General features: G+C 35.4%; 3 protein-coding genes across 4 annotated transcripts; 1 reads left to right on the forward strand and 2 right to left on the reverse strand.

Moving 5' to 3' along the window:
• Nucleotides 1-9,457: 9,457 nt before the first annotated feature.
• LOC118046650 (pentatricopeptide repeat-containing protein At1g30610, chloroplastic) lies at nucleotides 9,458-17,577 on the reverse strand. 2 transcript variants are annotated; one of them, XM_035055627.2, is made up of 10 exons: nucleotides 17,478-17,577; nucleotides 15,705-17,251; nucleotides 14,420-14,611; nucleotides 13,897-13,978; nucleotides 13,570-13,758; nucleotides 12,685-12,798; nucleotides 11,605-11,695; nucleotides 11,370-11,527; nucleotides 10,434-10,865; nucleotides 9,458-9,882 (listed from the first exon to the last, which is right to left on the reverse strand). In XM_035055627.2, the coding sequence occupies exons 2-10, from the start codon at nucleotides 17,168-17,170 to the stop codon at nucleotides 9,523-9,525; spliced, it is 3,084 nt and encodes a 1,027-aa protein (XP_034911518.1). In that variant the 5' UTR covers nucleotides 17,171-17,251; nucleotides 17,478-17,577; the 3' UTR covers nucleotides 9,458-9,522. The 2 variants fall into 2 exon arrangements, with proteins under 2 accessions (XP_034911518.1, XP_034911517.1); XM_035055626.2 differs by having other exon boundaries at nucleotides 17,394-17,541.
• A 158-nt stretch (nucleotides 17,578-17,735) lies between these two features.
• On the reverse strand, nucleotides 17,736-18,886 carry LOC118046655 (putative histone deacetylase 10). Its single transcript, XM_073409002.1, has 4 exons — nucleotides 18,842-18,886; nucleotides 18,608-18,706; nucleotides 18,382-18,448; nucleotides 17,736-18,218 (listed from the first exon to the last, which is right to left on the reverse strand). Exons 1-4 carry the CDS (start codon nucleotides 18,842-18,844, stop codon nucleotides 18,136-18,138), a joined length of 252 nt encoding a protein of 83 aa, XP_073265103.1. The 5' UTR covers nucleotides 18,845-18,886; the 3' UTR covers nucleotides 17,736-18,135.
• A 943-nt stretch (nucleotides 18,887-19,829) lies between these two features.
• Nucleotides 19,830-24,058, forward strand: LOC118046653 (putative disease resistance protein RGA3). Its single transcript, XM_035055628.2, has 7 exons — nucleotides 19,830-19,931; nucleotides 20,042-20,269; nucleotides 20,648-20,897; nucleotides 21,018-22,238; nucleotides 22,325-22,552; nucleotides 22,931-23,180; nucleotides 23,301-24,058. The coding sequence occupies exons 4-5, from the start codon at nucleotides 21,463-21,465 to the stop codon at nucleotides 22,410-22,412; spliced, it is 864 nt and encodes a 287-aa protein (XP_034911519.1). The 5' UTR covers nucleotides 19,830-19,931; nucleotides 20,042-20,269; nucleotides 20,648-20,897; nucleotides 21,018-21,462; the 3' UTR covers nucleotides 22,413-22,552; nucleotides 22,931-23,180; nucleotides 23,301-24,058.
• The last annotated feature ends 2,205 nt before the right edge of the window (nucleotides 24,059-26,263 follow it).

Below are 26,263 nucleotides of genomic sequence, written 5' to 3' on the forward strand. Positions count from 1 at the left end.
AAGCTCGTTATTTAAGTTTTATGTGTTTCATTCCCGAGTTTAACTCAGATCTGATAGTTTTTGCGGGATTTAAATGTTATGTTGATTATGTTCATGAATCGAGTTTTGATTTTGCAAATGACAGTTTATGCATTACAAACACTGGGTCTCGTCTGAGTTTGCTCGGGTCGCCTAGGTCTTGCCGGTTTCTTACATTTACCGGTCTTTCTCCTAACCCGAACTGGTCCAGTCATCGGGTCGACCGGTTCTCGGGTTGACCCGCCGGGTCGACTGGGTCTTGCCGGTTTCTTGCATTTACCGGTCTTTCTCTTAACCCGAATTGGTCCAGTCACTGGGTCGACCGGTTCTCGGGATGACCCGCCGGGTCGCCTGGGTTTTGCTGGTTTCTTGCGTTTACCGGTCTTTCTCTTAACCCGAACCGGTCCAGTCACCGGGTCGACCGGTTCTCGGGTTGACCCGCCGGTCCGGTCCGGGTTTAATAACTATGGTTCGGAGAGATCGGATTTTCGCCAAAGACCAAAGAAGATGGATGCTTGCCATAAGTGTTTCATGTATAAGCCTTCTAAGCCCACTAAGTATTTCAACTGGAGAAGGCTTACATGCTAAAGAAATGAGATGTTCCTCGTCAGAATTCAACAAGAACTAAATCCATTGGAAACTTGAATTGAACTCTTTGGTTGGTTTGGTTTGGTTAGTGTTGAGGATTGTAGAAACAGATGTAAAAGCGACAAAAACATATTTGGTTGAGGAGATGATTCTTCGCCATGTGCCCCAAATGGCCACAGATAAAACAAGGCCCAACATTATTGAAACTGCTAGTATTGGAGCGAAGGAAACTCATGGATCTGCTGCTGTTGCTGCTCCCAGTGATGCTCTCTCCATGACCAAGTTTTCTGCTGTTTTGAAGCAATCTTCCACCAGGAGCTGTGACATTAATGGCTTGTGTTTTTCCTTCAGAGCCCCTGAGGATTTCGTCCTCGATGGAAGTGTTAGGCTGCAGATGTAGGCAGCCATCTGATTTAAGAAATACATTTTTGCTTCACAGCATGTTGCTGTTCTTCAGCTGGTTTGCAGTGCACTGAAAACAGACAAGTCAAGACTACAAGATACTGCTACGCGACAGCTTTTCCTTCTGGGATGAACAGAGAATGGTGATACAACCTTTTCCTCCTTGCCCAAAACAGAATCTTTAGGCATTCAGCCAGAAAATGAATCGAATGGATCTGATCAGATTCAACCACAGATAACCCTCAAGTTTTCTTGAATCACATCACACTTTTTCTCATAATATTCAATATCTATAATGAAAGAAACCGTCAATGTTATAAATTGTTAGATGCAGATGCAGCCATTTGATATGGTAATCGATTTTTGCAATAAGAGCAAACATAAAATCTAGAATAACTTCTTGGAAACCATCTTATATTTAGACATGTCCTTGTATGGAAAAGCAGGCACGTCCAAATTTCTCTGATCTAACCAACTGATCATGAATTTAGATGTTTGATTACACCATGTTTCACAAAAACCATCATGTTTCCGAATTCCGATCATATCATACATATCGACAACATGTGTGTTATATATATGAACTCAAGTGAAAGCTAGAAACTTGTATTAGAGCAAGCAGAACATCCATAGGAACTATGTTCGATGACTAGGATAGAATAAGAAAGACTTGCCACAAATGGAAAAATATAAAGCTCATAAGCACAAAAGTCTACAAATCTCTACCAAATAACATCATCATATCAAAAACTCTAATTTAAAATCTTATTTCTCATAATTCACCTTACCAAGTAGTATCATAATATTTATTTTTCTAAGATAAATAGTAAAAAAAAACTAAAAAAACAAATAACTTTTTTCAAAAAATAAATCCTCTTACATCAATCTCTTTAGGTTGAAAAGAACTCGTTCTTGAGTTTTGATCATCCATCCGTTTATGTTATTATTGTCAACCATTAAAAATAAAGTTAGCATCTTTACATTCCATTAATCTCCAATATGCTAACACAATACAATTAACCAACTCAGATAAAATAGGCTAATAATCAATTCCCAAAATGCTCTCAATCTTTGTAGAACCATTAGTAGCCGCCAATGACTTATTCCATAACATACGTCATCCTATTCTCTAAAATCTCCCTTTACTCTCTCTCTCTCTCTTTTCCATTTCGATAAATTAGGATAAAAAACAACATATTTTTACATTCGCTCTTAACAACTTCCCTTTTCTTCCAATACTATACTAAGGGTATCAGTATTACATCGCTTGTTATGCATGGCATTCTTGTTATATTATCATGGTCTATACAACAATAAATGACACACATCCATAGACACCACATCATATCAAATACTATCAAAATATCTCTCACCTATAAAAAATAAACAGGATAATATTCATCCATGATTACCTTAGAATCTCGATTCAACTGCTTCAATTTGTAGGGCATATGGTGTTTCTTTTTTTCTTATTAAAGTGCAACTTCTCTATTGCTTCAGTTGCAACCACCTTCTCACAATTACCACTGTCGATAATCAAATTACATACATTGTCCTTGATGGTACAAGTTAAAAGAAAAATACTAGTGAATAGCCAATCTTGGTTTGAATCACTCTTAAGAATAAGCAAACTCTTTTGGATGACTAAGATATCACCACCATTACCTTGGAAAACCTTCTCACTACCATATTAATCATCATAAATAGGATCACTTCTCTTCTCATTATGTTATTTTACCTGCAAATATTTACACTTACGACTCTCTGGTTCATGGCACTTATAAATTTAATGCCCTAACTCATCATATCTAAAACACTAAAATTTAAAGCCATATCCAGAACTTGAACCTTAACTTGTGATTTGTTTACCTATCGATTCGAGCTGAATGAATGATATTTTTTTTGTTAGTTCACACACATCCCTATTATTTTGGTCAAATTAAAAGCCATCTTTGTTAATTACCATAATAACCTATTGTTTATCAACAATCAAAGCTCTTTGATAGGTTTATAAAACTATTTATAAAGAATGCAAACACAATACATCTTGCATGAACTACTTTAAGTACCTAGCAATCAATTACTCTTTCTGAAAAATCATTTTTAGCCACCGGCTGGTAGAGTTTTCAATGTACTCAGCAATAGTTTTTCCCGGGAAAGGGTAGAAGAATGAGACCTATTATGGGACATACAATGCATTACAAACGTATGATCATTACGCTTCAACCGGGTTATTCTATTCCACCTCTTAAAAAGAAAAGAACTTAAATCATCCTGTCCCAATGCATGGAGTCATTGGTAAAAAGTTTAAATGTATCCAAACAAAAAAAAGTGTTCCTTTATCTTTCTCTTTAATTGCTTCCACCAAGCATAGGCTCGCCCTTTTAATCTAATACCAATAAGCTTCACCATTATCTGCTCTTAAACTTTTATGCACTTGAAAATCCTTTATACTTCATTCAACTAAACGATAAACTCTTCTAAAGTTCCTACAAAATTAGAAAGTTTAATTTAAAAATCAAAATCTCCATGAAGTGCTGCCCAATTAAAAGGTTGCCTCCTCTAGATTAGCCAGGGTTCAAAATTACTCTCCTCCTATTCTTGTTGGGTGTTTTATTTCAATTGTCACGTAAGCTTTGCGATCTACCTTTGTATATCCTCAATTTCTAGCTCATGAACCTTTTTCTCTAAAGAGGAAACTTCTTCATCGTCTCCTTGAGCATGTTTAGTTTTATTATTTTTTCCAGCTATGGTTGTTTTGCAGCATGCAACAAGCAAGCAATAATCAAAGATTGTTAGGTTCTGATACCAACTAATATAAACAAAAATAACACAAAAAAATAGCAAAAACAAACACAATTCTACTAAAAAGGATCATCACACCAAAAACCAAAATTCAAAACTTTATTTCTTAATAATTTACCATGTCAAGTAGTTTCCTTTGTAAGAGATTTACAACTCCTTAAATAAACTAAAAAAACACCTAAACAAACTAAAAACCTTGAAAAAAAAATCAATAAAATTCATAAACAAAATAAAAAATAAAATTATTAAACATAATATTTTAAAATAAATAGAAAAAAAGATAATAACTAAGGAAAATCAATTTTCCAAAAAAAAATAAAATTCTCCTCGGAAACTCTATTGTCCCTTCATTTATTCAACTAGCTAGTTTGGGCATGTAATCATAATACGAGGCTTCAAGACACCTTGCTCATACATTATTTATAACCACACTAAGGAACACAATATATCACAAGCATTAACAAGTAGATACATCTGAAGCCATTTTAAAGGCTTACCTCACCTTCATAGAACTTGGATACCTATAACAAGCTTGACAGCTTGAAATGTTACCTTCATTGAACTTAGATACCTATAACATGCTTGACAACTTGAAATGTTCTAAAGCAGAGATCCCATTGAGTCCTTTTGCATAGTAGTAGGTCGCCCTTTACAGTGGTTTCTTGATAGATTGCGGAGCTTTATACTGATAGAAACTCCTTAATTAGCCCACATAGTATTGAGGCATTCTCAGGACGAATAATTTCAAGACTCATTCTCACCCTAAACCTTATCATCATTACTAGGACATGCTGGTTTGTTAGCTGCATGAGTGCATTCCATAAAGATTTCAAGGATTTTCATGATTTAACTGTACAGAAAATCTATGTTTGATTGAATCCAACAACCTTTACACGAGGCCTATTATAATCACTACAGGATATTAATAGATTTTGCAATACAGGGTTTGGCAAGTTGCTTTGAGCAACAAGCACACGCACCTCATGCATTAGCCGCGTGAGGGTGTCCTTTCTAAACCGCTGCGTGTTTTCTTCAAATAAATTCAACCAGGCACTTTTGCAGAATGCTTGAGACTCTCCAACAGAATTTGTGGTAATACAAGCAAGAGCATAATCGAAGTCTTCTTTTTCAAGCATCATGCTGTATTTTTGTTTTTATTAATCGTTGCCACTACACACATGCTACATGTATTTTTGTTTTTATTAATATAGGCATGAACAATTCTTTTGTACTAAATCTGAAGTCTTGAAAGGATAAAGTGAGAAATTTCAATTTCTGTTGACAGTTTATATCTAAATTTTGAAGAGGACAAGGATAAGAGAGTTAGATTTCCATAACTCTGAATTCTAGGATTTTACACTCCATAAAATTTTCAGAATTCAGAATTTTCAAACAGATGAATTACCTAGAAGCATTTTCCGAAGATTGCGTCCATTCCAAGCGTACAACACTGCACAGCTCTGGTGGAATTGATTATATATTGGTGCGGTGAGTTGATCTCAATTCCTGGTGATTTCCGAGATTTGAATTATTTGAAGAAATTGATTGTTGATGGGTGTAAATTGGGAGCTCTTCCAAGCGGACTGCAATGTTGCGCATCTCTAGAGGAATTGTGGATAATTGATTGGAGAGAGCTTATCCATAGCAATGATTTTCAAGAATTGTCTTCGCTTCGAAGATTATGGATTAGAGGTTGTGATAAGCTCATTAGTATTGATTGGCATGGTTTACGACAATTGCGTTCTCTTGTTTACTTACAAATGTTCGCGTGTCCCAGTTTGAGTGATATCCCAGAGGATGATTGGTTGGGCGGCCTCACCCAACTGCAGGAATTGAGAATCGGTGGTTTCTCAGAAGAGATGGAGGCTTTTCCTGTAGGAGTTTTAAACTCAATCCAACACCTCAACTTGAGTGGGTCCCTCAAATACCTATACATACATGGATGGGATAAACTGAAGAGTGTACCACACCAACTTCAACACCTCATTGCCCTCGAGACATTGTGGATAATAGATTTCAAGGGAGAGGACTTTGAGGAAGCATTGCCAGAGTGGTTGGCCAACCTTTCTTCTCTTCCATCTCTTTGGATTTATAATTGCAAGAATCTCAAGTATATGCCAAGTTCAACAGTCATTCAACGCCTCTCCAAATTAAAGCATTTGAGTATATGGGGATGTCCACATCTTAAAGAAAATTGTAGAAAGGAGAATGGCTCTGAGTGGCCCAAGATTTCTCATATACCATCAATCTATATAGAATAGAGGGTATACATGTACGGGTAAATTGGGGTTTAAATTATTCTGTTACTTTGTAGTATGGAGAGGAGAGAGAACCAATTAAAGTATTCAAATTAATAAAATCAATAATTAGACTTCATTCTTTTAAGAATGGTTTATTTCTCATATCCCAACATTCTTCGAGTTTTAAGTATATGGAGTTGTCCAAAGTTGGCATGCATTCCAAGCGTACAACACTGCACAGCTCTAGTGGAATTGGGTATTAATTGGTGCAGTGACTTGATCTCAATTCCTGGTGATTTTCGAGATTTGAATTCTTTAAAGGAATTGAGGGTTAATAGGTGTAAATTGGGAGCTCTTCCAAGCGGACTACATGTTGCGCATCTCTAGAGGTATTATCAATAATTAATTGGAGTGAGCTTATCCATAGCAATGATTTTCAAGAATTGTCTTCGCTTCGAAGATTAAAGATTAGAGGTTGTGATAAGCTCATCTGTATTGATTGGCATGGTTTACGACAATTGCCTTCTCTTGTTGAATTAGAAATCACCGCGTGTCCCAGTTTGAGTGATATCCTAGAGGATGAAAAAACACTTTTGAAATAAAAAAACAAACAGAGTTTAAATATATTATCTGTCTTATATTTTTTAAAACAAAATAAATTATCGTCCAAAGAAAAAACAAGAATTGATTTTTTTTAACATTAAAATCATAAAAAAAAAATATTAATTTAATATTTTTCAAGTAAAATAAACTCTTTTTTTTTTTTTACTCTTCATTGATCATTTTTTTCATTTTTATCTCGTTTTCAGAGATAAAAAGAAGATAGCAAAGAGATGAAGGCATGTGTAGTAGTTTTTTATTTTTATTTTTATTTTTATTTTTGTTGCTGCAAAATGACACGATGAGAATGGCTAAAAAAGTCCTGAAGATTAGTAATAGTTTTATACTAGTATAATCTCAATCTTTGTATAACCATTAGTAGCCACTAATGACTTATTCCATATCATACCCTTTTTCATGTCATCTTGATTCTCTAAAATCTCCCTTTTTTTTTCTCCCTCTCTCTCTTTTTTCATTTCGATAAATTAGGATAAAAACAACATATTTTTATGTTCGCTCTTAACAACTTCCCTTTTCTTTCATTACTATATTAAGGGTATAAGTATTACATTGTTTGTTATGCATGACATTCTTGTCATATTATCATGGTCTATACAACAATAAATAACATACATTCATAGACACAACATCATATCAAATAATATCAAAATATCTCTTACCTATAAAAAATAAAACAAGATAATATTCATCCATGATTACATTGGGATCTCGATTCATCTACTTCAATTTGTAGGGTATATGATGTTTTTTTTTTTTAAGTTGCAACTTCTCTACTACTTCAATTAACACCACCTTTTCACAATTACCACTATCAATAATCAAATTACATACACTGTCTTTGATGGTACAAGTTGAAAGAAAAAGACTAGTGTGTAGCCAATCTTGATTTGAATCACTTTTAAGAATAAGCAAACTCTTTTGGATAATTGAGATAACACCATCATTATCTTAGAAAACCTCCTCACTACCATATTAATCATCATAAATAGGATTACTTCTCTTCTCATTATGTTATTTTACTTACAAATGTTTACACTTACGACTCTTTGGTTTATGGCACTTATAAATTCAATGTCCTAATGCATCATATCTAAAACACTAAAATTTAAAACCATATCTAGAACTTGAACTTTAACTTGTGATATATTTAGTTATCGATTCGGACTAAATGAATGATATTTTTTTTGTTAGCGCACACCTCCTTATTATTTTGGTCAAATCAAAAGCCACCTTTGTTAATTACCCTAATAACCTATTGTTTATCCATAATCAAAGCTCTCTTATAGGCTTACAAAACTATGTATAAAGAATGCAAACACAATACATCTTGCATGGACTATCATAATCTACTTTAAGTACCTAGCAATCAACTACTCTTTCTGAAAAATCATTCTTAGCCACCGGTTGGTAGAGTTTTCAATGTACTTAGCAATAGTTCTCCCATCCCAATGTATGGAATCATTGGTAAAAAGTTTAAATGTATCCAAACGAAAAAAAGTGTTCCTTTATCTTTCTCTTTAATTGCTTCCACTAAGCATAAGCTCGCCCTTCTAATCTAATACCAATAAGCTTCACCCTTATCTGCTCTTAAACTTTTATGCACTTGAAAATCCTTTATACTTCATTCAACTAAATGATAAACTCTTCCACTTGTAAAGTTCCTATAAAATTAGAAAGTTTAATTTAAAAATCAAAATCTCCATGAAGTGCTGCCCAATTAAAAGGTTGCCTCCTCTAGATTAGCTAGGGTTCACAATTACTCTCCTCCTATTCTTGTTGGGTGTTTTATTTCAATTGTCACGTAAGCTTTGCGATCTACCTTTGTATATCCTCAATTTCTAGCTCATGAACCTTTTTCTCTAAAGAGGGAAACTTCTTCATCCTCTCTTTGAACATGTTTAGTTTTATTATTTTTTCCAGCTAAGGTTGTTTTGCAGCATACAACAAGCAAACAATAATCAAAGATTGTTAGGTTCTGATACCAACTAATATATACAGAAATAATACAAAAAAATAGCAAAAACAAACAACACAATTCTACTAAAAAGGATCATCACACCAAAAACCAGAATTCAAAATTTTATTTCTTAATAATTTACAATGTCAAGTAGTTTTCTTTGTAAGAGATTTACAACTCCTTAAATAAACTAAAAAAAACACCTAAACAAACTAAAAACTTTGAAAAAAAAACCAATAAAATTCATAAACAAAATAAAAAATAAAATTATTAAACATAATATTTTAAAATAAATAGAAAAAAAGATAATAACTAAGAAAAATCAATTTTCCAAAAAGAAAAAAATAATCTCCTCGAAAACTCTATTGTCCCTTCATTTATTCGACTAGCTAGTTTGGACATGTAATCACAATACGAGGCTTCAAGACACCTTGCTCATACATTATTTATAACCACACTAAGGAACACAGTATATCACAAGCATTAACAAGTAGATACATCTGAAGCCATTTTAAAGGCTTACCTCACCTTCATAGAACTTGGATACCTGTAACAAGCTTGACAGCTTGAAATGTTACCTTCATTGAACTTAGATACCTATAACAGGCTTGACAGCTTGAAACGTTCTAAAGCAGAGATCCCATCGAGTCATTTTGCATAGTAGCAGGTCGCCAAGCCCTTTACAGTGGTTTCTTGATAAAATACGGAGCTTTATACTGATAGAAACTTCTTAATTGGATCACATAGTCTTGAGGCATTCTCAGGACGAATAATTTCAAGACTCATTCTCACGCTAAACCTTATCATCATTACTAGGACATGCTGGTTTGCTAGCTGCATGAGTGCATTCCATTAAGATTTCAAGGATTTTCATGATTTAACTGTACAGATCTATGTTCGATTGAATCCAGGAACCTTTACACGAGGTCTATTATAATCACTACAGGATATTAATAGATTTTGCAATACAGGGTTTGGCGAGTTGCTTTGAGCAGCAAGCACACGCACCTCATGCATTAGCCTCATGAGGGTGTCCTTTCTGAACCGCTGAGCGTTTTCTTCGAATAAATTCAACCAGGCACTTTTGCAGAATGCTTGAGACTCTCCAGCAGAATTTGTGGTAATACAAGCAAGAGCAGAATCGAAGTCTTCTTTTTCAAGCATCATGCAAAATCTTTCTTTGACAAGAGGCGGTGGAGGAATCCTATCTTCCTGCTCCAAGTGCTTCCAAGTTATTTCCAAAACTTCTCCCTGCAGTTACAATGGGAATTTGTAACTTCTCTTGAATTGAAGATTAGAAACAAAAAGAACACTATTGATGCTGTTTAATCGTTGCCACTACACACATACTACATGTTTTTTTGTTTTTATTAGTATAGGCATGAACAATTCTTTTGTACTAAATCTGAAGTCTTGAAAAGATAAAGTGAGAAATTTCAATTTCTGTTGACAGTTTATATCTAAAATTTGAAGAGGACAAGGACAAGAGAGTTAGATTTCCATAACTCTGAATTCTGAGATTTTACACCCTAAAATTTTCAGAATTCAGAATTTTCGAACAAATGAATTACCTAGAAGCATTTTACAAAGATTGCGTCCAAAGTGTACTAAAAAGATAAGTTCTTATCATCCCTCCTAAGGAATTCAACAAGGCATCCATTTTATTCAGGCTATTCAGTCAGGACGTAGATGCAGTTTGGCAGCCTAGTGTTATTTTTATGGAGATGCTATTAACATCCATTTCAATAATATGTTCACGTACAAGTGTAATTTCAAATAATCACAATAGATTTGAGAAGTACCTTTCCAGCTCTAGAAGCATCCAATACCATTCGAAGATGACGGTTTGCATTGAAGTGGAACCCATGGTGCAACATCTTTTGATAAACGTACTCAAAATCATCCCACCTGTTCTCTGCAATGCTTGCATCAAGCATGGTGTTGAAAGTATAGATATCTGGTGTTACCCGAAACTTGTAATCAGATCTTCTGCTAATATGATTGCCATCGTCTAACATCTTGTTGAAAAGCTCGTTTGCTTCTTCAAACAATCCATGTTCTAGATACGCTTTCAGCATTATGTTGCAAGTAACAAGATTTGGGGGGCAAAAGTTCCTCATTTGATTGAAGATGTACACAGCGTTTTGAATGTTTCCAGAGTCCAGACAAGCTTGGATTAAGCCAGTGTAAGTTACTACAAGCGGCTTATTAGCAACCTTGCATATTTTCTCAATCTGTGAAATGAAAGGAGGTTGTGATGGACTGTTTGTTCAAAGAAAAGCTAGTGGTAATAATAAGCACACAAATTGTAGGTGGTTGAAGTGACACCAAACCTGTTGCAATCTACTTGTTTATATCATGGAGTTTTACAAAAGCATCAATGAGTGTATAAAATATATAGCTTTAAAGCTTGCAAACTATTAAATGCCCAAAGAGACATCCCAGCAGTTAGGAAAGGGCCCCAATTGTGCAGCCCAAGGCTTCTTCAGTCTCTCAATGCATATTCTTTGTGCATTCAACAGTAGTATAAACTGAAACCTTAACTGGGCAGGCAACAGTTATCAATACACAGATTTTTGCTTTTTGCAGTGATATAGCTCCCCGTGCTCATAAACTCTAATTAGCAACACACCATTCAATGCATGCGGATCGTTTAGCTACAATACAGTGTTCTTTATATTCAGTTTTAAATATACATGCACAACAGAAACATAGTAGATTAAGCATAAAAAGATTACCAGATCTAGTGCTTCTTGACACCTTCCAGATGTACAAAGACAGCGTGCAAGATCATAATAAAGAGCAGCTGAGCCCACAATTCCCCGTCTTTCCATGTCTTTGACAGCCAACACAGCCTCTTCTGTCTTACCCTCTCTCCAAAAAGTATTGACGAGAACTGTATGTAACAAGAATTTGATTTCAAAATGAGGTTCTATAAAATCAAATGGAAGAAATGATAGACCAGTCAAGCACCTTTATATACTAAGGCGTTTGGAATGGAAGACTTCTGAACTTTTTTGAAGAACTCATGAACCAAGTTGTACTTGCCACAAGCAAGCATGACCTGCTCAAGTACGAGGCAGAAAACCATTTTATCATTTCCTGGTTATTACAAAAACTAAGATGCATATTCAAGAAAATGAGAATATCTAGCAAACTGTTACCAGTTCCATAAGTCCACTTTATAATACAACATAAGGCTTTTCATAGGAAACATTTTTCTTGATGGTATGCAGGTCAAAAGGATAGCTCATGCTCCTATGCTTTGACAATGATATTTAACACCAAAACCACCCTAAAAGATGCTAGATTGAGCACCTATCTTAAAGAGCCAAAAATGATGGGAAATTATCACTTCATGATGCTATGAAATGGTACCCCCTCTTACTACTGAAAACTAACATTGGAATCCAACATTAACAGATAGTAGAAACTACCACATGAACACATGAGAGTTAATCAAGATCAAAAAAACCTTAGAATTATCTTAATTGTGAAGTATCAAGGCGCAGTCATTTGAATACGAACCATAAAATTGAATATGAGAAACAGAAAGCCCAACCAGAGAATTAATATTGTACAGCAAGTTCATATGACACCCTATTCAACCAAACTGATGTACCTAGGTTAGGTTACTAACTTCATACTGCAAAAATCAAAGTCTTTTTTTCTGAATTAAACCTTTTATTTAGCACTGGGTAAAACCTGGGGTACGTTCAAACCTCTCAGCCATCATGCACCAGGCAACAGGTGAGATGAATCCATGGACGACACCAAAGAGGTTGGTGGTAGGATTTGAACCAACAGTTCATGATGTACTTTTACTCAGAAAAAATAAGTCCATATGCTTAGATTAGAAGTCTAGTTCTATGAACAGCTCTATGAAAGTTGAAATATGGAGTGATAATCATAGTCGCAAGTCAGCAAACATGACTAGCTGTTTATCAGAACAATGATAAACTCACACAACAAGGTATTGCTAAGAATCTAAGATACAGGTTCTGCTGATGTGAAATATTGATAAGAACCATGGATAGTAAAAACAGCTATTACCTCCATAACAAGTCCATACGTTGCGGTAGAAGGTTGCACACCCTTTTCCTTCATCTGCTGTAAGACCCAAAATGCACCTTCCCATTGTTTTCGCCGAACACAAGCATTTAGGACCTACATACAGAAGTAATGTCAAAATGCCGTGGATGATCATAGCTGCATTTATGCATTATGTAAATTGAAATGATTCACAGATAATTGATTGAATATGCCAAGGGAAATAGATAATGCATGATCAGCAAGTTATGGCACAAGTCCATCCTTGGTGTTATACCCAATTAGTGGGAAGAGATGCAATGGATGAGATAGTCGAAATTCTTAGAATGATCTTAAGACTACGGAAAATATGCCCTCTCAAAACAATATACAGTAATGATTTTACTTTGCTGTTACAGGGACCACAAAGCACCCTTTCAGGTCATCTCAAATTTAACAAAGCATGCTTATTGTGTAATCTGTTGATAACAAGATCAGTTCATACCTAGAGAACATTTGGAAAGATTTTTAGATAACAGAGATAAGTCAAAACTTAACTTAATGGGTATCATTTGGAAAGATTTTTAGATTCAATGAAAAGAACTTGTCATCCAAAAATTTCAGAGGGCTATTATGTCATCCAGCATAAGCATAATAACTGGGTTTAGCAATTTCTTAAATATCCATAACATAGCTTCTACCTTGATAACAGTTTTGAACTATCATGTATTTCAGGCTGACTTCGAGCACATGCCCACAAACACATGCATGCAGAGTTAATTACATGTGACATGCTTGGGGCAACTAACAGTCATCAATATGGGTTTTGAAGTAAAAATTATAGTGCAGAGGTTACAGAAAAATGTTTTCCAGATATAGACGGCTAGTTTACTGCCAATTGTCACTAACCGCATTGTAGACAACAATATCAGGTTCCAACCCTAGGTCCCGCTTCCCAAGTGCCCCAGATTTGAACTTCTTGGGAGGAGATCGCATGATATCTATGACATCAAAAAGTTCCTTCATATATCCTGCTTGTCCGAGAGTGACAGCTATAGAACGATAAGCTACTAGGTCAGGATACAAACACATTTCTTGCTGGAGAGGACAGGGGGGAAAAAGAAGAAGAAGCAATGACATAAGTCAGTGAGGATTTCCTTTTACATTGTTCAATTAAATAACCTTGTATTAAATGAGAAAGGAGCAAGGCATCAGATGAAAATTCTTGAGCATTACCTGCATTGCATGAAATAAATTGAGTGCCTCCACAGGTCTTTTTGCCTTGCCAAGTACATGAAGTGCAGTTGTGTAAACATGCCTGTATCACGACATGATGATTTACCAAAATTACCAATCAAAATTTACAATTTTGTGAACTAATTCAAGAGAGGATAAAATTTTGGATTGAGTGATACAAGTCATGAAAACTATATTTAGAAACAGAACAAGCTTTTTTTCTGCAACTTTAAAAGGTAAAAGAGTATATGTTGCAAAAAAGCTACACTCCGAAGAACTAAAGTGGGCTTCTCTTTCCTTACAGGACAGAGATTCACCCTGCAGTATGATGATGTTCAATTTAATCAATTATGTAGAACAATCTAGATTTTGTCTGGGAAGAAATTCTGAGAGATTATCTTTGAAATTTACCAAGCATCAAGATAAATTCAATTGCTGCTTGAATTTTAGTACTACGTACTCTAGAAAGGTATTGTCGTTCATGCATACAAACAGAAGTGCAAAGAAGATGAGAAGATGTTACCTTAGCCTGTGGGATTTATAGCGTTCTCGTATGTTAAGCCACTCGATAACTTGGAGCACTCGCCTCCAATTGCCCAATTTACCCAATATCTGGATAATCCTCAATACAGAATGATCTGTATATTTAACTCTAGCACTACGCATTGCCTTAGAGAACATCCACTCAGGCATATCAATATCAGCACCATTTAACCTGCCGAAATGAGCTACTTCAACTTGACATGATAAATGAATCATCAAAGATACAAAGAATGAGACTGGTTCAAATGAAGCATAGAAAAGATAGATGTACATATTTAATGTAAGAGAATTTGTATGTTCACAAGGTTATTGACACAAGCACACATGCCCACATTGAAAAATGAATAGACAACTATTAGAAATTAGAAAGTTAAATTGATTTGATGTACAATTGGGAATAGACAATTATTAGGAATTAGAAAGTTAACTTATCTATGATGTAAAAATTTTACCTGAACTTAATATCTATGACTTGATGTTATACTGGTATATAAAAATTACATCTAAAAATACAAAGAAAGGATATGCTAAAAACTCCAAGACAAAGAAAACAACATTTGAATTAGAAATTATCAGGAACAAATTTCATTCCTTGTAAAATTAAAAATTATTAGGAATTGCTAAAAATATTTAGAATATGAGCATTTTAAGCACATTGATTTAGTTAGGAATTCCACTGGAATGCAGGCTCTCGAGAATTACTTTCTATAACAAAACATCATCCACACAAAAAGATATTCCCTTCATTGATGTCCTAACAACTTGTTACTCCATAATTTGTTTACCTTTATATGAACTGTCCTGCTTTTTGGAAAGAACAAACCAGGTAAGAAACCAGTGGCACCCCTTGCCCCCCAAGGCTAAGGCTGTCCCACCACAACAAAACTGCTTGGTGTGACTGTAATCTAAACATGGAGTGAGGAGAAGGGGCACATTAATCTCTGGACCACTTGTTACAGTGGCAAATAAGAGTCCAATGAATTCAAAAATCTATCAGGTATCAGTACACAAAGCTGGAAAAATAAACCGGGACGGACACATTGTATTGGAAATGCTTCTTTTGACATGAATCAGATTGCTTTGCTCTGTTACATGAAGACTGGTACAATTACACAGCATAGATCAAAATACAAAATAGCTTAGCTACACAGAATTTGCACACACATGCCAATAAAATCTTGTTAGTTGTAATGAAAGGATAGTTAAAGTTCAGTTGAGCTTATGAAGAAAAAAAGAGAGAATATATAAGAGTATAGATTACACACCAGTTTCCTAGCTTCTGAATCTTCTCCTCTATTTTCCACATCGGAACTTTTGTCTTGCCAATAACATCATTGGATTGCTCAAAGCTTTTGAAGGCAGCCCTTTCCACTTCAAAATCCTCACCATAGCCCCTTTCAAGAAAAGCCTGATCACTTCTTCTTGACAATCCGTTTTTCCGCACATATCTCTTGTCAGTAATTTTATCAGCTTGACTACGATTCCTGACAATTCCACCATTCATTTTGTTGACTCCAGAACCAATGTTCTCTTTTTCAAAAGCTTTCCCCTTTATTCCAAACATATCCAGGGAATCTTTAGCATGAGCAAGATTTTCTTTTAAGCCAATAGTTCTATCAATGCTTTCAATATATTCTAATACCATAGGACTTCGTTGAGCAATTCGAGTCTTCATACTCTTGGTTTCATTGAAATCCTCTGAGTCTGAATTCATGCTGCTAGTATGATCCCTCAACCATCGTCCATCACTCGTTGCCCCTCCCATTTTCCTTCTAAAATCAGCATGCAGACCACTTACTTTTCCACCCACCTTATGATTGAACTCTCTAATTCTACCTCCTCTGTAATCAAGCACAACATTAACTACATCTTCTTGACCAGAGCATCCATCACTATTATCACCAAACTCATCACTTTCCATGACTCCAGACACTTTTTCTGGATTATTAAACCTCCTCAAATTCACACTGCTTTCATGTCTTACCGGTGATGGGGCATCACTCTCCTCTAAATTACCCTTCAACTTATAACTCCTATAATTGAGGTCCTCCAAGTCTGAGTTCGAGCTCCTGGTGCCATTCCTCAACCATCGCTCATCACTTGTAGCTCCTCCCCTCTTCCTTCTTACATTAGCATGCGCATGACTTTCTTTGCCATCCACATTATAATTGAACTCTCTAATTCTTCCTCCTCTGTAATCAAGCTCTGCGTTAACTACATCTTCCTCACCACTGGACCCATTAGCATTCTCGCCAAACTCATCACTTTCCATGACTTTGGACACCTTCACTCGATCCTTAAACCCCCTCAATTTTACACTCCTTTCATCTCTTTCCAACAATGGCGCATCATTCCCCTCTAAATTATCCTTCAACTTATAACTATTTGACTTATGTACTTGATTCTTTTCTCTTCCAGTCTTAACAGACTCCATAGCCTTCAAATACTCACCAAAAGATGGTTTAAATTCTAACTCTTTCTCAATAACCCCACCACCACCAACCAACCGATTATCAGATTCGTCTTTTTGCAATGCCTTAACTCTTACACCAACAACTCTCATTGCTTTCCCACGCTTGCTCTTCAATGGAACACCAAAAATTGGAGGTTTCCAAGAATTCAAAAGCCCACATGAAGAATGTTGTTTCCAGCTACAATTACAGGTTAAGTTCCCATTTCTTTCAAAACCAGATAAACCGTTTTGCCCATTTGTCATAATTATCACCTCCATATTATCAATTCACACCACACAGTATCACAAGCCAAGCAAACCTCTATCTTGGAGTCACTAAAAAAGATTCCCTAGCTTTGCCTATGATTGAAAAATTACATTATCATAATAAAAAGTTGATCTTTTTCGATAATATACTGAAAATTGACCTTCAATAATCTGAATTTGTGAATAAAAACAAAATATAACCAAGAGAATTGGAAAAGAATCCAATGTAACTTACAAAAGCTCCCAGGAGAAAAGAAGCATGAGAAGAATGCTAAAATACTATGAAGTCGAGTTCTTTTTAAGGTTTGGTTTCACTCACTGTTTCAGTGCTTGTGGTCGAGACATAACATGATGACACCCTTTTACAAGGAACTTATCGTGGCACCAAACTCCAAACTAGCAGTTCTGCCTGTTTGCACAATAGAAGCCGATGTCTGTCATTTGGGCCTCTGGATTAATATAGGATGTTCATCTAAGGGCTACTCAATTTATTGGGCCCAAAGTGTAACCTTTCAAGTTCTCCTACTTCCACTTGTGAAACCCAAACAAAAAATCAAGACAAGACCCAGATTTTAAATTAGAAGAATCAACCCAATTGATCTTATTGTTTTTAGCCAAAAGAATAAAAAACAACATCGTTCGTTTAACTGATTGAAAATTGGAGTTTTGACTAGGTCAAAATCTAGGATTATTAAGTTTTTTTCATTTGATGGTAAAAGTATTCTCAAACTAACCTGTACATCAACAGAAACTATAACTTTTTTTAAATGATGTTAAAAGTATATTCGTCGCATGGACTTGGAGGAGTTTAATTGGAGTGTCTGAGGACAGAGTGCTCCATGTGTGCCCCAATTTACAATAATTCATAAGCACAGACAACAAGACCATCCATGTGGCCTTCCCTTTACATCTTTACGTCTTCCCTTTCCTGTCAAAAGTTCATCCTCCCAAGGAAACAAAAAAGGCATGGCTCAAGTTCATGAGCCATCCGCGTGGTCGTTATCATTGTCGCCTTCATAATATTCATCGTCGCGTTGGATTTGCTTGTCCTGGGTATGCTCTGAAATGAGAATTCATGATATATTAGTAACAGGGAAAAACATCTAGATGAGAAAACAAAAAACTCAAAGGAGCAAAAAGTGCACTAGTGTAAGACACCAATGTGCTCCACCGTGTGTGCAGCCATTAGTGTGAGAGCACATAATTTTGAGTATTCAACTTACGATCCATGCGCTCATCAGGGTTTTGCTCATCTTCATCAAAATCGGGAATGTAGAAGTCAGGAGGTACCTGCAGATATGATTGTCATCGTCAACTAATTAATGACTTCCCATGCACAAATAGCTAGTTTAGTTTCCTTTAATCCTTTTGCAAAGCACTGCAGATTTGACTAATTGAATCTTTGATTGGTTAGCTTAGCTACTTAACAAATACTTGCATCTAACTCACCTCTTGCATCTGTACACTTGGAGCATGTTGGATGCAACGGATATTTTCTAGCACTTGCATTTTGATTGTGCTAAGATAAGATTTGCTATTTAAGTTCTCCTGCTCACTCAAACAAAAAAGAAGAAGAAATATTAGGAAGGCTGCAAGAATGCAGGATTGGCACTGACAATTTAAACTAGGTCAGACTTCAATAGCAAACCAGGAATCACAGGGACTTTCAGTGCAGTTACATACCATGAGTCCACCAGGACTTTTCAATGAATAATCAGGGGCAAAATATTCAATCGAGAATTATAAATATATTTTTATATAAAACTAGTATAAAAATATTCATAAAATCTTAACCTGAGTTATAATAATAATAATAAAAAAAAAGGTAAAAGGAGTTTCTTTCTTTCCGGAGAGGCAAATGCGGTTGCTTTGCTTTATGGAAAGAAGAGAAGGGAAGGGAAGAAAAGAGAAAAGATGTGGAAGCAATCAAGAATCTTTGCTTTTCCACACAAGAGGCAATATTAGAACAGGTTATCTACGGTGACTTCCTCTGTATCTTCGAGCTTTCCACGCAGTCACAGCTTGATGATGTCTCTTTTCTTTGTTACTGCGTCATGATGCCTTTTTGAAAATTTATTGGTATTTAATTTTAAGATAATTAAAATAAGTATTTGTCAAAAAATTGATAAATTAATTTTACATAAAAAAAAGTCAAAATTCTCTTTTATTATTTATTAATTTGAACAAAAAAAATTAATTAATTCTTTTAAAAAATATTTTTGAACATAAAAATAATTATTTTATAAAGTATTTTTTATTTAAAAATATATAATAATAATAATAATAATAATAATTTTTTAAAGCTATCTTTAAATCTGGCTTTCAGTGGGGCAAACGTGACTTTCACTTCTATGTTTACTGTGGGGTACTATTATGTGTCGGTGGCTTGATGCTACTTGCTTATCACTTTTTGTTTACTATAGGAATGGGGAGATCCTAAAAATGTGTCGGTGGCTTGATGCTACTTGCTTATCACTTTTTGTTTACTATAGGAATGGGGAGATCCTAAAAAGGAAGTGTTCTACCACGAAGTCATATTCTGCTGTTGCTAATGGAAGTATTACAGTGTAAAAAATAAAGTTCGTGGAAGATTAGGGAGGAAGGGACCCTCCAAACACACCTCGTTTCATCTTTTAATATTTCACACCATGCTTCTCTCTCTCTTGTGCTCAAAATCCCCCCCCCCCAAGAAAAAAAAAAACAAACAAACAGAGACGGAGAATATGGCAGCAGAGCTTCTTCTTACGTTTGCCTTGGAGGAGACTTGAAAAGGGTGAGTTCCATTGCTGCTAAAGGGATCGGACTTGCTTTAGTGTGAGCTTTGATGAAATCACACCTCATGTTTAGTGTGAGCTTTGATGATGAATTTATTACTTTTTGCAGGTTATTCGCGAGTCTAGCACACAAACAGGGGACCGTCCTTTCTATGATTTTCTGGAGAGTTGTCTGCGCCATAAGGCAGAAATGGTGATATTTGAGGCTGCCAGAGCAATTACAGAGCTCAGTGGTGTGACAAGCCGAGAACTGACTCCAGCCATTACTGTTCTCCAGCTCTTCTTGAGCTCTTCCAAGCCTGTGCTAAGATTTGCAGCTGTCCGCAATTTGAACAAGGTTATGAATTTTGCTTTAACCTATGACTGGCTGTATATATAGTTGAATGCTCTGATGCAAAGTAAATTGGATCTTAGGGTTATAGCTTTTGCTTAGGAGTGGGGTTTAGTTTGCTTTTGTAGTTTTCCAGAAAGCTGCGGAACCAGATTTTTGGTGATGGGGTTGTGGGAACTTTTGAGCTTTGACCTGGTGAAAGTGGCAGTGTTTGTGACATTAGTGTTTGAGCATGAGAGATGGGACATTAGTGTTTGCGCATGAGAGATGGGACATTAAATTGATCAATTATCAGCAATGTTGATTGCCTGAATATATTTCTTATCATCTCATGTGGAAATTTTCACATCATATGTGCTGATCATGAATTAAAATGTTTTGCAGGTGGCCATGACCCATCCGATGGCTGTCACTAACTGCAACATCGATATGGAGAGTTTAATTTCAGATCAGAACAGAAGCATTGCCACTCTTGCAATCACCACTCTACTGAAGACTGGAATGAATCAAGTGTGGATCGCCTGATGAAGCAGATAACAAATTTCATGTCAGATATTGCCGATGAGTTCAAAATTGTTGTTGTGGAAGCCATAAGGTCACTGTGTTTGAAGTTTCCCCTGAAGTACAGATCATTGTAAGCAATACTTTTTGGGATTTTATTGTTTGAAATTATATGTTAAAGTGGACTTTTCATTCCAAATAATCCTTTGTTAAAAAGCCTGCACTAATGTTGTTAGCCATTTGTTACTTTCAGGATGAACTTTTTAAGCAACATTCTCAGGGAGGAAATGAGTACAAAAAGGCTATTGTAGATTCAATTGTGATCCTCATCAGAGATATCCCCGAAGCAAAAGAAAGCGGTTTGCTTCATTATTAAGCAAAAGGTGAGTGGGGGTGGACGAGAAACAATAGCTTCAGACTTGGAGTCTATTGGAACAGAGATTGCAAAGAAATGTGGAGGGCTTCCGTTGCTTGCTAATGTTTTGGGAGGAACTCTTCACGGAAAGCAGGCAGATGTGTGGCAGTCAATTCTAAAGAGTAGAAATTGGGATTCTCGGGATGTAAATGAAAAAGCTTTGCGCATATTGAGATTAAGTTTTGATTACCTGTCATCGCCTACACTGAAAAAATGTTTTGCATACTGTTCCATTTTCCCTAAAGATTTTGAAATTGAAAGGGAAGAGCTGGTTCAACTTTGGATGGCTGAAGGTTTTCTCAGGCCATCAAATGGGAGGATGGAAGACGAAGGCAACAAGTATTTCAATGACTTGCTTGCAAATTCCTTTTTCCAATATGTTAAAAGGAACGAGTGTGAGATCGTAACAAGTTGCAAGATGCATGATCTTGCATTACAGGTCTCAAAATCAGAAGCGTTGAATCTGGAAGAGGGTTCGGCTGTTGATGGTGCATCTCATATTCGTCATCTAAATCTCGTATCTCGTGGGGATGACGAGGCAGCATTAACAGCAGTTGATGCTAAAAAATTGCGAACTGTTTTCTCAATGGTTGATGTACTCAACGGGCCTTGGAAATTCAAAAGCTTGAGAACACTCAAATTGCGACGGTCTGATATCACAGAGTTACCAGATTCAATTTGCAAGCTGAGACATTTGAGATATCTTGATGTCTCGGATACTGCTATCAGAGCATTGCCGGAATCCATCACCAAGCTCTACCATTTGGAAACATTAAGATTCACTGATTGCAAGTCACTAGAAAAGCTTCCCCAGAAAGTGAGGAATTTAGTGAGCTTGAGACATCTTCATTTTGATGATCCAAAGCTAGTGCCAGCTGAGGTGAGACTCTTAACACGCCTTCAAACTCTGCTGATATTTGCTGTAGGTCCAGATCATATGGTTGAAGAGCTGGGATGTTTGAAAGAACTAAGAGGAGCATTGAAGATATGCAAGCTTGAGCAAGTGAGAGACAGAGAAGAAGCTGAGAAGGCAGAACTGAGTGGAAAAACAATGAACAGGTGTGTCTATTCTAGTCAAACTCATATTTTGATGCTTGTTACTCTTTTAGTGTGAGCTTTGATGATGAATTTGTTACTTTTTGCAGGTTATTCGCGAGTCTAGCACACAAACAGGGGACCGTCCTTTCTATGATTTTCTGGAGAGTTGTCTGCGCCATAAGGCAGAAATGGTGATATTTGAGGCTGCCAGAGCAATTACACAGCTCAGTGGTGTGACAAGCCGAGAACTGACTCCAGCCATTACTGTTCTCCAGGTCTTCTTGAGCTCTTCCAAGCCTGTGCTGAGATTTGCAGCTGTCCGCAATTTGAACAAGGTTATGAATTTTGCTTTAAGCTATGACTGGCTGTATATATAGTTGAATGCTCTGATGCAAAGTAAATTGGATCTTAGGGTTATAGCTTTTGCTTAGGAGTGGGGTTTAGTTTGCTTTTGTAGTTTTCCAGAAAGCTGCGGAACCAGATTTTTGGTGATGGGGTTGTGGGAACTTTTGAGCTTTGACCTGGTGAAAGTGGCAGTGTTTGTGACATTAGTGTTTGCGCATGAGAGATGGGACATTAGTGTTTGCGCATGAGAGATGGGACATTAAATTGATCAATTATCAGCAATGTTGATTGCCTGAATATATTTCTTATCATCTCATGTGGAAATTTTCACATCATATGTGCTGACCATGAATTAAAATGTTTTGCAGGTGGCCATGACCCATCCGATGGCTGTCACTAACTGCAACATCGATATGGAGAGTTTAATTTCAGACCAGAACAGAAGCATTGCCACTCTTGCAATCACCACTCTACTGAAGACTGGAATGAATCAAGTGTGGATCGCCTGATGAAGCAGATAACAAATTTCATGTCAGATATTGCCGATGAGTTCAAAATTGTTGTTGTGGAAGCCATAAGGTCACTGTGTTTGAAGTTTCCCCTGAAGTACAGATCATTGTAAGCAATACTTTTTGGGATTTTATTGTTTGAAATTATATGTTAAAGTGGACATTTCATTCCAAATAATCCTTTGTTAAAAAGCCTGCACTAATGTTGTTAGCCATTTGTTACTTTCAGGATGAACTTTTTAAGCAACATTCTCAGGGAGGAAGGAGGATTTGAGTACAAAAAGGCTATTGTAGATTCAATTGTGATCCTCATCAGAGATATCCCCGAAGCAAAAGAAAGCGGTTTGCAAGTGAACTGTTTCCAGCACTACAAATACTCACTCTATGTGCGGGTGATTGGTTGGGCGGCCTCACCCAACTGCAGTTTTTGAGAATCGGTGGTTTCTCAGAGGAGATGGACGCTTTTCCTGTAGGAATTTTAAACTCATTCCAACACCTCAACTTGAGTGGGTCCCTCAAATCCCTAGAGATACATGGATGGGATAAATTGAAGAGTGTACCACACCAACTTCAACACCTCACTGCCCTCGAGACATTGGTGATAATGGATTTCGATGGAGAGAAGTTAGAGGAAGCATTGCCAGAATGGATGGCCAACCTTTCTTCTCTTCGATATCTTTTGATTGAGAATTGCAAGAATCTCAAGTATATGCCAAGTTCAACAGCCATTCAACGCCTCTTCAAATTAAAGACATTGCGTATCTTAGGATGTCCACATCTTAAAGAAAATTGTAGAAAGGAGAATGGCTCTGAGTGGCCCAAGAGTTCTCATATCCCATCAATCTATATAGACTTTGTAGTATGCTGAGGAGAGAGATCCAATTAAAGTATTCATTATTCGGTGACTTTGTAGTATGCTGAGGAGAGAGAACCAATTAAAGTATTCAAATTAATGAAAGCAATAATAAAACTTCATTCTTTTTAGAATGGTTTATTTCTCATATCCAAATATCTTATTATCAAATCATAATCAAATATCTTATTATTTTTTATTATTATGTTAACCAAATTTATACTTGTGATCAATGATAATATTAATAACCATGAATCATTATTTCTGTCTCATATATAGGGCGGACACTATCAAGCTTCTACTATGTATCAAAATATACACATATCAATGATAAAACCAATAGCAATCCAGCATTATTCTAATATCATTCTTACAAAATAATTTAACTTATATTTATTGCATTATCTATGCAGTATTATTTATTTTAAAATCATCAACTTTATATACAAGTATGATTCTTAAAACAAACTATTAAATCTTAAAATTAAATACTTTATATACATATGAATTTAATGATGATTTGTTAAAATTGAAAAATTATAACCATGAAGTCAATAATTTAAAATGTCATTAGACTTTTGCTTTCTAAAAGAATTACCTAATCATTTCTTGCCTAACCAATTTTAACTTAGCTAATTTCATTTAATAACAACCAACAAGATTATTACTGAGATTACTAACCAATTACTTTTTAGTAGCAAATGCAATTAAAGCTAAAAATAACTCTTTAGTTGACCCCAAGATTAAAAAAAAAAAAAAAAAAGGCAAACTTGGCTCCCGTTTATATAAAATATAGATTTATAAATTATATATTGATAATATATTATCTAACTCCAACCATTTTGAATTTTAGTGTTGTTTATCTTTCAATGGCTAACACCATGTTAGCTATTTTAACTGTTGTAGGAACCTCCAAGATGCGACACCATGGAATGGTTATTTGAAGCTTATGCAGACTAGTGTTTATTCGGGCTAAATGGTGGATAAAATGTGTGACTTGCACAGTTTTCTGTGGTATTTATGAGATAAGTGTTTGTCAGAAATGGATACTTAGAGTGTGTTTGGGTATTATTGTAGCTGTTGTGATTGTAGTTTGAAAAAAAAATATTTTATAAAAAGTACTTTTAATTGAGGTGGTTTGAAAAAATAGATGTTTGGTTAAAACTGTAGTTGAAAATTGAGATTGAAGAAAAAATAATTTAATGTGTTTGGTTAAGAATGCTTTTAAAATTGAGGTTATAAAATAATTTTTAAAAAATATATTAATATTGATGATTTTTAATTTAAATATTGTGGATTTAACTATTGCTATTAAATCATAAAATAAATCATACTTTATATAAAATATTTTTTTTTATTATTTTCATTGAACGATCTACAATTCCATCACGTCTGAAATACATCTGACAATTTTCTTGGTTTCTTTAACACGCAACAACATAACTTGTAAAATATAATCAGGAACAAATTAGAATTGTGATCAAATTCTGCAAATACTATGTCATCAAGCAAATAAAACACAATTAAAAAATAAAAAATATTTTTTTTTCTGGGTCAGACTCGGTTCAATGCATTTTACTTCTCCATGAAAGGCAACCATGCTACACTGTTCACTGAATAGTCTAGCATGCCTCCACTGTTCAGTGAAAAGTGGAGGCATGCTACACTGTTCAGTGAGCAGTGTAGCATGGTTGCCTTTTGTTGCCGCGCAAGAAAGCAGCAGCTTGCTGCTTTCCATCTCCCTGCGTTCCGCACACAATTTATTGTGGGACCGATGCACATTAAGTAGTTTTTTTTCTTAACCAAATATTTATTCAGTATGTTTTTGAAGAAACGCAAACTCTAACGCGTAGCCAAACGAGCTCTTAGTGGCCATGGAAATGGTTGTCCCAAGCCACCGCCGACTTGCTCATAGTGTTGTTACTGTTTTTATAATAGTTCGATGGCATTATAGTAAATTATAAAAGAAAATAATTCACGACACAAGAAAAACTTAACCAAGATTTCTTGATGTGTAATTGTATAATAATATTTTTTACATTGTCGGATGGGGAAAAAAAATCAAAGCTAAAAGTATTTAATTGATTAAAAAAATGAGGTTAAATTTGTGATATCTAATCCGTGATCGGTAGCAACTATATGCTATAATACTCTATTCACGAAAATATCTTCATATTGGACTTTAAAATAAATAAAAATCTCAGTTCCATCTAATACATATAAATATCACTAACAGGTTATATATATATATATATATATATATGTTGATCGAGCTTTCAAAATAACTTTTAAAAATCTTTCAAACACTTAGCTTTCAAGGAAAAAAAAAAAAAGGAGAC

Source organism: Populus alba, chromosome 1, assembly GCF_005239225.2.
Source record: "Populus alba chromosome 1, ASM523922v2, whole genome shotgun sequence".
Taxonomy (NCBI): domain Eukaryota; kingdom Viridiplantae; phylum Streptophyta; class Magnoliopsida; order Malpighiales; family Salicaceae; genus Populus; species Populus alba.